General features: G+C 42.8%; 1 protein-coding gene across 1 annotated transcript; it reads left to right on the forward strand.

Annotated features, from left to right (window-relative positions):
• Window positions 1–330: 330 nt before the first annotated feature.
• Window positions 331–10692, forward strand: asmtl (acetylserotonin O-methyltransferase like). Its single transcript, XM_014172806.3, has 15 exons — window positions 331–448; window positions 1809–1914; window positions 2165–2296; window positions 2427–2474; window positions 2568–2632; window positions 2743–2807; window positions 2999–3107; window positions 3683–3980; window positions 4163–4402; window positions 6213–6381; window positions 6540–6724; window positions 7571–7703; window positions 7931–8071; window positions 8259–8381; window positions 9232–10692. The coding sequence occupies exons 1-15, from the start codon at window positions 387–389 to the stop codon at window positions 9435–9437; spliced, it is 2082 nt and encodes a 693-aa protein (XP_014028281.1). The 5' UTR covers window positions 331–386; the 3' UTR covers window positions 9438–10692.
• The last annotated feature ends 1740 nt before the right edge of the window (window positions 10693–12432 follow it).

The raw sequence follows: 12432 nt of genomic DNA on the forward strand, positions 1-12432 counted from the left end.
TGGCTAGGAGTACACGTATAATATCCACTCAGAAATATCTTAATATTTCCATTCCACTTTCTATGAATACCCTCTTCATGATGAGTACATTTTAACACCTCATGGGCTATGCATACTGGCATTATGGTGCTCAACATAGGTGCATAGCTGTTCTATTAATAAAGCATTACAAGCCGACAAAGACTGCACAATGTTTCAGAAAGCTAAATGATATAATCCATATTCTGACGCATTGTTTGCAATGAGGATTAATTCCCATGAATCTCCATTCATTCTGCTCTTACTTGATGTACGCCCTCTGTTGGCTGGTAGGCTACTGTACGTTTTATGATGACACGCAAAAAGATGTCATAGGATTGGCTGAACCTCTCGATTCTTCTTCCGCTATGCTTGCGCATGCGTTCTCTTGTAGCGCAACAAGGAATTCATTCGTATGGAAGATCTGCAGGTAATGTTTTTTTCATTTAGCGGCCGTAGATTTCAAAGTGTAATTTATTGAATTACACTTAAGCAGCATTGCCCAAGGTTGTATGCTGCATGTTGTAAACCTTTCTTGAGGATTGAGATGTCTTAACTGAATAGCTGAACTTGCATGGTCCGAGGAAGAGTTTCTCAAGCTAAGCAGTGAAATGTGGAACATGGTAACGTTAACGTTACTTGTTTCCATGTCAGTAATTATCACTGATCCATACAAACACTAACCAGACCTTTCAAGTTGTCAACTAACTTCTAAGCCAGCTAACATAATAATTCGGTCTATTCATAGCATATTCTAGGATAGCCCAATAAAGGACTAAATGGAGCCTAACGTTACTCCGACCTTATTGTCCAGTGACCTTACATTTTCTTTTTAAATGGGAATTGGCTCTGGCAGCTAAAACACTCAAACACTCCATCTAAACTTGAATCGATTCTTAATTGCGGGCTGGTTCTTTAAACATAAAACGCTCTACATAATTTCACAAACGCAATAAAAATCTTTTCACAAATGTTAAATATACAGTTATTGTATATTTAAATATACATTTGCAGCAGTATTTTTCAGCGTCAACACATTCGTGGTGTGTGTCTTCTGTCTACATACGTGTTCAGAGACGCAGTTAGCTAATTAGCACAGGCATGCCTCTGTCTTCTATCTGTTTTCCCTAAACAAGTGTAGTAACGTGGAAAAATGATCGTGTGGGAAACTTAACCATAACCCTATAAAGGTGTGAAGTAATTTAACCTTTTAGTAAAAAAAAAAAAATGTATAGCTGATATGAAAGGTATGTTCCTTGTGTTTCCAAAACCGTACCGCATGCAATGTGTTTTAACGTTCAGAACGATCGTCGGGGCTCTCAACAAAACTACACCAGGCAGAAGATAATATTGCCAATAGGTGCGAAAGGTATTTAGCGTCAATGAATAGGTTCGTTCTAGGATAGCCCTTTGATCCATTGCCACAAATTCCACGTCAGTGTATTTTTGATACAAGAGAACAATGAGGTGTAGCCTACAAAAGCATATTGACCTGATGAAATGAATGTAGAGGCCACATGTGTGCCTTTTGCACCAGTTACCACATGGCATTACCACAGGGCTACAGAGCCTGCCACAGTACACACTGTAGTTCATTGTCTTTCTCTGCATACCATTAACATGGAACACGTGCATTGTATGTACGCAGTAAAGTGTGACCGCAAATGGTATGTACAAGGCATGTGTACAATGGTATGTACAAGGCTACTTCAAGGCAAAGTCACAGGCATCTGACACCAAACAGACAGAGACGAACTAGTAGCCTAATGTTTAACTTGTATATGCTGCAGTGAGGTCACCATGGTGTTGATGAATCCTGTCATTTCCAAGCTGACCGGTAAGCTGGTCGTCCTGGCTAGTGCATCTCCAAGGAGGCTGGAGATACTCACCAATGTGGTAAGACCGAGGCCTCCTTCCTTACCCTCTTCCTCTTTGATAGGATAAATAAGTGAAAGCAAGGTTTCTACAATATTGGACATTTGCAATCACCTATCCATGTCATGAAAGTGAAATGATTACTTCCGTTAAGGGAGTAAGAAAGCAAACATTTTTTTTTTAAAGCCTATTCAAACTGAGCCTCTAAGGTACAGTAATGACATGTAGTATCTGATGGTGATGATGCCTTGTTATTCCGTTTATGTCACAGGGTTTACGATTTGAGGTTGTCCCATCCTGGTTCAAGGAAACGTTAGACAAGAGGCTGTTCAAAACGCCCCATGAGTATGCTGTGGAGACTGCCAAGCAGAAGGCCCTGGAGGTGGCCAAGAGGATGCCATTTGTCAGTGAAGCCTTTGCTTACTGTTATTATTATTACAATATCATTACCATATTTGTCTGTTAATATGCTTACCTCACTGAACAAACAAATATATACTTTTGAATGTCTGTGGTTTCTTAATTTGTTCTAGAAACACCTGAAAACTCCAGACATTGTGATCGGAGCAGACACTGTTGTTGTAAGCAAAGACAGCAATATCAATGTCTTCTATCCTTCATATCATAGTGGTTATTATCTCCTTTACACTGTATTGGTTGTCTTCTTTTCTCAGACAGTGGATGGACTGATTCTTGAGAAGCCAGTGGACAAGCAAGATGCCTACCGAATGCTTTCAAGGTTTTGAGAGAATTTTGCCTCTGGCTAATTCTGTGTACATTTCAAAATAATAATAACAATAGGAAAATGTAGTTATCCCATTTTATCTTTGTTTTTGTGTTTCTGAACAGGTTGAGTGGTAAAGAACACAGTGTTTTTACCGGAGTGGCGATCATTCTCTGCCATGAGAAAGAAGGTATGCCTTAAACATAAAATAGGTAAAAGGGTAGGTTGGGAAGTTGTCTGCTTTAAAGTTGTACATGTTTATTTTTGTCATGGAATATTCAATGGTTCCCTATCTGATTCTGAGGGGTTGGGTTAAATGCGAAGACACATTTCAGTTGAATGCATTCAGTTTTACAACTGACTAGGTCCCGTTCTTTCCAGATGAAGAGATTGATTATCAAGTGATTGACTTCTATGAGGAGACCAAGGTGAAGTTTGCAGATCTGTCTGATGATTTACTCTGGGAGTACATCAATAGCGGAGAACCCATGTGAGTTTCACCTCTCTTCTTCTGTTTGCATTACTGGCTATGGTGTAATGCCAATAGATTTTTCTAAGTTTAGAACCCAACCTCACCTCACAGAGGCAATTGGGGTCACTTCACTGAATTCAAACCTTGTGAACCCATGGATTTGTGGACTTTGATACACGCCCACCAGTCCATGCTTGCGTCACTTTATTGAGATAAGGTATGGATTTTGTTATATAATTTCAGCCTGAAACAAATAAGTGAGGGTCAATGAGCCTTAGTTCAATCATAGAAGCATGTTCTGCTGTGTGGTCTCGAATACCGTGGCCAGTTCTGACACAGTATTGCCTGACACGTCACATGATTGCCCCCTGTGGTGTGTGTGTGTGTTCGTTCCCTGTTTCTTGGTGTCATGTCTTTCTATGTGGCCCCTCTCTCTCTATCGCTCTCTTTCTCTGTGTGTCTCACTGTCTCTCAATTTGTGTGAGACCTGTGTGTGTGTTGTGTCTCTGTGTGTGTGTGTGTGTGTGTGTATGTTTCTCTGTTTGTGTGTGTGCATGGGTCTGGGTCTCTCTGTATGTGTGTGTGTGTGACAGGGACAAGGCTGGCGGCTATGGTATCCAGGCTCTGGGTGGTATGCTGGTGGAGTATGTACACGGAGACTTCCTGAATGTGGTGGGCTTCCCGCTCAACCAGTTCTGCAAGAAGCTGGGTCTCATCTTCAGCCCCCCAGGCAGCCTGACACACAACAGCGCCCAGACCAGCCCCCAAGGCAGCCCTGTCGACACTGTCCCTCCAGCCGAGCCAGCCGCCAGCAGCCCCCCAGGCAGCCCAATCCATAATGGCCCTCCGGACAGCCAAGGACAAAACATCCCTTCAGCCAGCACAGCCCACGTCAGTACACATGTCAATGCATTGAAATACGTCTTTTACCCTTAGCAATTATTGCACAACACTTCATTTGTCATATGTCAGTGTTGGTGTTTTGAATTAATTGTTTTTAATGTGTTACATGGACAATAAAGTTTATTGAATTGAATCCATTTATAATTTATCCCATTCATCCATCCATCAAGGGGAAACAGGAGGAGAGAGGTTGTGGAGAGGGCGAGGTGCCCTGGACGTTGGTCAACAACCTGTCTAAGTGCTCTGAGAACGGGGAGGATGAGCCCCAGGGCACCAGCGACCCTGCAGCACCAAACTTGACCAGCAGGGGCACCATGCAGATGCAGAATGTGAGGGAGAACGAGACGGAAGACGGCAAGGAAAAGTTGAGCAAGATGATTGAGCTCATGGATGGATTTAAAGCCTCAAAGGTATCCTGTGGATGGATATGTATTTACAGTTGAAGTCGGAAGTTTACATACACTTAGGTTGGAGTCATTAAAACTCGTTTTTCAACCACTCCACAAATTTCTTGTTAACAAACTATAGTTTTGGCAAGTCGGTTAGGACATCTAATTTTTCATCATAATTTTTCCAACAATTGTTTACAAACAGATTATTTCACTTATAATTCACTGTATCACAATTCCAGTGGGTCAGAAGTTTACATACACTAAGTTGACTGTGCCTTTAAACAGCTTGGAAAATTCCAGAAAATTATGTCATGGCTTTAATTTGAGTCTATTGGAGGTGTACCCGTGGATGTATTTCAAGGCCTACCTTCAAACTCAGTGCCTTTGTTGCTTGACATCATGGGAAAATCTAAAGAAATCAGCCAAGACCTCAGGACAAAAAATTGTAGACCTCCACAAGTCTGGTTCATTCTTAGGATCAATTTCCAAATGCCTGAAGGTACCACGTTCATCTGTACAAACAATAGTACGCAAGTATAAACACCATGGGACCACGCAGCCGTCATACCGCTCAGGAAGGAGACGCATTCTGTCTCCTAGAGATGAACGTACTTCAGTCCCAGAACAATAGCAAAGGACCTTGTGAAGATGCTTGAGGAAACAGGTACAAAAGTATCTATATCCACAGTAAAACGAGTCCTATATCGACATAACCTGAAAGGCTGCTCAGCAAGGAAGAAGCCACTGCTCCAAAACCACCATTAAAAAAAGCAGACTATGGTTTGCAACTGCACATGGGGACAAAGATCATACTTTTTGGAGAAATGTCCTCTGGTCTGATGAAACAAAAATAGAACTGTTTGGCCATAATGACCATCGTTTTGTTTGGAGGAAAAAGGGCGAGGCTTGCAAGCCGAAGAACACCATCCCAACCGTGAAGCACGGGGGTGGCAGCATCATGTAGTGAGGGACTGGTGCACTTCACAAAATAGATGGCCTGAGGAGGAGGAAAATTACATGGAAATATTTAAGCAACATTTCAAGAAATCAGTCAGGAAGTTAAAGCTTGGTCGCAAATGGGTCTTCCAAATGGACAATGACCCCAAGCATACTTCCAAAGTTGTGACAAAATGGCTTGAGGACAACAAAATCAAGGTATTGGAGTGGCCATCACAAAGCCCTAACCTCAATCCCATGGAAAATTTGTGGGCAGACCTGAAAAAGCATGTGCGAGCAAGGAGGCCTACAAACCTGACTCAGTTACACTAGCTCTGTTAGGAGGAATGGGCCAAAATTCACCCAACTTATTGTGGAAAGCTTGTGGAAGGCTACACAAAATGCTTGACCCAAGTTAAACAATTTAAAGGCGACGCTACCAAATACTAATTGAGTGTATGTAAACTTCTGGCCCACTGGGAATGTGATGAAAGAAATACAAGCTGAAATAAATCATTCTCTCTACTATTATTCTGACACTTCACATTCTTAAAATAAAGTGGTGATCCTAACTGACCTAAAACAAGGACTTTTTACTAGGAATAAATGTCAGGAGTTTAAATGTATTTGGCTAAGGTGTATGTAAACTTCCATCTTGAACTGTATGTACTGTAATAAAACATTGAGTTCCTTGCTATTGTGTTTTAGTTCCCCATACTGCTAGGTTTTATGTTATTCATGTTCAAGCTGAGGTTGCATGAAGTTTAATTTTAGGCTTATTAATCAAACTACTTTTGCTTGAGGTAGGTTAAAACATGAATTGGAATTTTCTATTACTCCTCTTCTTTCTCTATTCTCGCATTGAACGTTTTCCCTTTGTTTTGTCTCCTAGGTGTTGTTCACAGCATCCAAGCTGCATGTGTTTGACGTGTTAAGGAGCAGTAAGACAGGGGAGCTGCAGGCTGAGGATGTGGCCCAGGAGATCAAAGCTTCTATGAAGGGGACCGAACGCCTGCTGGAGGCCTGCGTCTCTCTGGGACTCCTGCAAAGAACGGGAAAAGGTATACTGTCTCAATTTCTCACATTGTCTTCCTCTATAATTTGCTTCCTTCTGTTAGACATATTCTTTCTTTTTTCATAGACATTGTTCATGGCGTCTAGCTGTGTGTGTCACGGAGTGATTTATGACATGTCTTCTGACATGCCAATTTCTCCCTAGAGTACGCAAACACAGCGATGTCCAGGCATTTCCTGCTGTCGGACGGTCCCCTCTCTCTGCAGGGGTACATCCAGCACTGTAACGAACTGGTGTGGCCTCTCTTCACCCACCTGGAGACCGCTGTGAGGGAGGGGACCAACCAGCACGAGAAGGCCTTCGGAAAATCCTCTGATAACCTTTTCCAGGTAATAACAATCTCAAGTTTCATGTCACATTCCAGTTACCTTGGTAATTATCCAGCAGATCAGTCTTGTTCCTGGAGAGCCACAGTACGGCAGCTTTTTGTTCAAGCTTAGCAGAATCAGCTAGTCAAGGTGTGGGAGATGCGTTGATTAGTTGTATCAGGTGTGAAGGCACTCAGCTGGGATTAAAATGTACAGTCCATGCAGCTCTCCAGTTAACACCAGATAGAATGGTTTTGTATTATTGTTTATAAGTAAACATTTGAATATACAAACATTAACACCTACTCTTTCCATGACATAGACTGACCAGGTGAATCCAGGTGAAAGCTATGATCCCTTACTGATGTCATTTGTTGAATCCACTTCAGTCCTTGTAGATGAAGGGGAGGAGACAGTTTAAGGAAGGATTTTTAAGCCTTGAGACAATTGAGACATGGATTGTGTATGTGTGCCATCAGAGGGTGAATGGGCAAGACAAAATATTTAAGTGCCTTTGAATGGGGTATGGTAGTAGGTGCCAGGTGCACCGGTTTGTATCAAGAACTGTAACGCTGCTGGGATTTTCACGCTCAACAGTTTTCTGTGTGTATCAAGAATGGTCCACCACCCAAAGGACATCCAGCCAACTGTGGGAAGCATTGGAGTGAACATGGGCCAGCATCCCTATGGAATGCTTTCAACACCTTGTAGAGTCCATGCCCTGATGAATTGAGGCTGTTCTGAGGGCAAAAGGATGTGCAACTCAATATTAGGAAAGTGTTCCTAATGTTTTGTTTTCTCACTGTAGAACTGAGTATTGGAGCGGTAACTGTTTTTGTTTTCGTCCTTTTTTGTTCATTGTTATAGGATGCCTACTACAGCAGACATGAAGTGAAGCTGCGATTCATGAAGGCCATGCACAGCATCGCAAAGGTTTCTGGTAGAGACGTGGCAACGGCCTTTGACCTCTCCAAATATAAGACGGCCTGTGACCTGGGAGGTGTGGTCATAGTAACCTAAACCTCAATTCCATTTAAAATGGCCATCACATTGTGTTGCTACAATATTGTAGTAAAATCTCAAATGGCCCTTCTGTTATCATCTTCAGTGTGCAATGTGATTTACATTAGAAAGCCTCTGGCTAGAAGTATGCCCTTAAATAGGCTACACCTGATTCCCTATCGGAATCAATCCATACCAATCATCAGTGTTTTTTCCTTCATCCAGGATGCACTGGGGCCATGGCGTATGAGTTTGCCAAAGCACACCCGGGGTTGTCTGTGACCATGTTCGACTTACCTGAAGTCATTGAGATGAGCGGTCACTTCCGGCCACATGACGCAGACGACAGAGTATCTTTTGTAGCAGGTTTGTTTAATGACGTGCAGAGGGTGGAATGGATTTTAGAATACTGTTATCATCATGGGTAATGTGTTCTGTAGATGCACAATAACATTTACATTTAGCAATACGTGTCATTTTGATCATGAATTTGTTTTCTGTCAGGCTACATGTAAAAAGTAATGAATGTTTTTTCTTTGTAATGTCTGAACAGGAGATTTCTTCAAAGATGAGCTTCCCAAGGCAGACGTATACATCTTGGCAAGAATTCTCCACGACTGGTCGGATGAGAAAGTACACATCTTGCTGAGTAAAATTGCGAAAGCATGCAATCCTGGTAAGAGTGAAAAACAATATATTCTTTTTGGATTCTGATTTCTGACCCTGATAAGGATAATGATTCACACATTGGCTAGACATTTTTTTGTGTATCACTTGTGCTTGTGTAAAGAGTTAGCCTTGTCCCATGGTGTATGTGCCAAAGCCAACTCATCTGTTGTTGTCATGCCATACATTACTCATACATTTAGCAACAGAATTAACATTTCCATCCAACAATTTTATGTGGATGAATTACCTGACCCATAAAAAAAAAAAACTCACGACAGGCCTGATAAAAACAGAAAATCTTTCGGTAAAATGTCCTAGTGTTGACATTTTAGTCGGTGAAATGGATAGTGACATTTGCAGTGTAAACGCTTTTATACGCAAATATTGATAATAACAACCATCATATCAAAGTAAACTTTGAGTCATGCGATGATATGTTCTGTTGCCCACCCACCAAAGGGTGTAAAAAGCATAAGTTTATTAGGCAGATTAAATAAGTTCTAATGAACAGAGGAGTTGGCTCAAGCCTAAACGGAATGAACCACAAGGCTATAACAGCGTAGTGTTTTAACAGTGTGCAAGTTGCATGTTAAACTCTGCAAATCAAAAGTGAAAAGCAGAGGGCACACATCATTGACTAGCCTAGGTACCTGACTGTTTCTGCTTTTAAGAAATACTACATGATTGCCTTATTAAAAAAAACTACCAATTGACTAGTCCAATTTATGTGTATCATAGTTCAAAATGCCTTTATTGCATATTATGAATGTGACTTTCACATGCTAATGTTAATACTGATTGTATACACAACGTTAAATATGTATGCATACATCCTGTGTATGCCATACCCGTCCCAGGCTGCTGCGTGCTGGTGAGTGAGATCTTTTTGGATGAGGACAGGAAGGGGCCGAGCAGAGGCCTACTTCAGGCCCTCAGTATGACCGAGGGGAGACAAAGGAGCGCCTCTGAATACAGCCTCCTACTGAAGAGCCACGGCTTCACCACAGCGCAAGTCAAACACACACACAACCTCCTGGATGCCATCCTGTGTGTCGCTGAGTGACTTGGAGACAAACAACCTTGAAACCAATAAAGAAAATAAATCAATGAAATACCTCCCCAGTCTAGAATCAAACTCTTGCCCCAACCACTAGACACTGAGGTCCTGTTTAAATACTAAAGGTTCATTGATCTGACATGACGCAGGGATGGGTGATTGCAAACTGTGCTTACAGCCATCCTGTCATATCAGATCAACGATTACTTCAAGAAAGGTAGGAAGGAAGGACTCTTAGAGGTATTCAGACAGGGCCTCACTCCATATTACTTTTACCCATCCATTTCATGTTGATCTTCAAAGGGGTCAGGAAGTGTTAGGGAAATGGGGCTGGGGGTTTATTTTGGATGATAGATTCTGTGACTGCGGAGCCGCCACCTCCCTTGGCTTTGAGACATGTTACCGTTCCCCACAATGACCAAGACAGTTTAATTTGACTTTTAATTCATTATAAAAATGGACCACAATGTTGTGAATTTCAATGGACCACAGTGAAGACATTTCTTTCAAACACTGCAATATAGACACTACCAGAGGTATGTCTATGCAGCTGACTTGGATCTCACAGTAATCCTTGAAATCTTTGTCATTAAGCCAGCCAGGTCACCCGTGATATAAGTCAGTATTCGACGTCCATCCATTTTTGAGGATGTAGGGAGATGACGTGGAAACCGGCCACTAGTGGCAACAGTGAGTGCCGTTACCTTCAAGTTGGTTTTGGTTTTGCTAGGGCAGGGTTTCCCAAACTCGGTCCTCGGGACCCCAAGGGGTGCATGTTTAGTTTTTTTCCCTAGCACTACACAGCTGACTCAAATAATAAACTAATCATCAAGCTTTGCTCATTTTAATTTGCTGTCACGAGGACCAAGTTTGGGAAACGCTGTGCTAAGGGTGTTGGAGATGATGGATGAGCGTAAGCCTATCCCGAACCTTAACCATTGAGATAATGCCTGAACTTAACCACAACAATTCAGAGTTAATGCCTAAACTTAACCTTAAACACTTCAAAATGTGATGGTTGGAACAACTTCTAAATTTGACGTTTGAGAAACATGGATGAACTTCTAATTCTGAGACTGAGAACTGGTAGCATAAAACTGTCATGACAGCTGATGACAGCAAAGACAACCAACATGGTTTAACTGACCACTTTCCCAACATTGTTAGACTTGAGACCACCACAACACTTCGTTGTTTGCCGTTTGACAATTGTCCTGTCTGAATTGTTTCAATAATGAAATAAATATTTTGTCTGAAATAATTCAGCTGTTGTGTTCTTTTCCTCTCTGTGTACACTATTTGTAACCATGTGTTTGCAGTCTTTCTGCTTTGGCGGGGCTTGTCTTAAATCAGATTTGTCCCTGTGTTTTGAATAACAATGTTGTAATGTTAACATTTCATTAAATGTTAATGCAACTGTGTAGAGCAGTGGTCACCTAATCCTGGTCTCAGAAAGCTATGGTGTGCAGGATTTAACTCCAGCTCAGCACTGTAACACCTGATTTAAACTAAGATGAGCTAAGACAAGCTAAACACCTTCTTCACCCAGTGCCACCGACGCGGCCCGCTACCAAGGACTGTGGACTCTCCTTCTCCGTGACCGACGTGAGTAAGACATTTAAGCTTGTTAACCTTCGCAAGGATACCGGCCCAGACGGCACCCCTAGCCGCATCCTCAGAGCATGGGCAGACCAGCTGGCTAGTGTGTTTACAGACATATTCAATCTCTCCCTATCACAGTCTGCTGTCCCCACGTGCTACAAGATGCCCACCGTTGTTCCTGTACCCAAGAAAGCAAAGGTAACTGAACTAAATGACTATCGCCCCATAGAGCTCACTTCTGTCATCATGAAGTGCTTTGAGAGACTAGTCAAGGATCATATCACCTCTACCTGTCACCCTAAACCCACTTCAATTTGCTTACCGCCCCAATAGATCCACAGACGATGCAATTGCCGTCACACTGTCCTATCTCATCTGGACAAGAGGAATACCTATGTAAGAATGCTGTTCATTGACTATAGCTCAGCATTCAACACCATAGTACCCTCCAAGCTCATCATTAAGCTCGAAGCCCTGGGTCTGAACCCCGCCCTGTGCAACTGGGTCTTGACTTCCTGACGGGCTGCCCCCAGGTGGTGAAGGTAGGAAACACTTCCACTTCGTTGATCCTCAACACTGGGGCCCCACAAGTGTGTGTGCTCAGCCCCACTCCTGTACTCCCTGTTCATTCATGACTGTGGCCACGCACGCCTCCAACTCAATCATCAATTTGCAGATGACACAACAGTGGTAGGTTTGATTACCAACAATGGCGAAACAGCCTACAGGGAAGAGGTGAGGGCTCGAAGTGTGGTGCCAGGAAAATAATCTCACTCAATGTCAACAAAACAAAGATGATTATGGACTTCAGGAAGCAGCAGAGGGAGCACCCCCCCATCCACATCGACAGGACCGCATTGGAGAAGGTGGAAAGCTTGAAGTTCCTCGGCATACTGACAAACTGAAATGGTTCACCCACACAGACAGTGTGGTGAAGAAGGCGCAACAGCCCCTTTTAAACCTCAGGAGGCTGAAGAAATTTTGCTTGGTACCTTAAAAACCCTCAAACTTTTACAGATGCACAATTGAGAGTATCCTGTCGGGCTGTATCAGTGCCTGGTATGGCAACTGCACTGCCCGCAACCGCAGGGCTCTCCAGAGGGTGGTGCGGTCTGCCCAACGCATCACCGGGGGTAAACTACCTGCCTTCCAGGACACCTACAGCACCCGATGTCACAGGAAGGCCAAAAAGATCAAGGACCGCAACCACCCGAGCCACTGCCTGTTCACACCGCTATCATCCAGAAGGTGAGGTCATTACAGGTGCATCAAAGCTGGGACCGAGAGACTGAAAAACAGCTTCTTTCTCAAGGCCATCATTAGCACATTAGAGGCTGCTGCCTAACTACATGGACCCGAAATCACTGGCCACTTTAATAAATGGAATACTAGTCACTTT

Source organism: Salmo salar, chromosome 25 (genome assembly GCF_965601325.2).
Source record: "Salmo salar chromosome 25, fSalSal1, whole genome shotgun sequence".
NCBI classification, from domain to species: domain Eukaryota; kingdom Metazoa; phylum Chordata; class Actinopteri; order Salmoniformes; family Salmonidae; genus Salmo; species Salmo salar.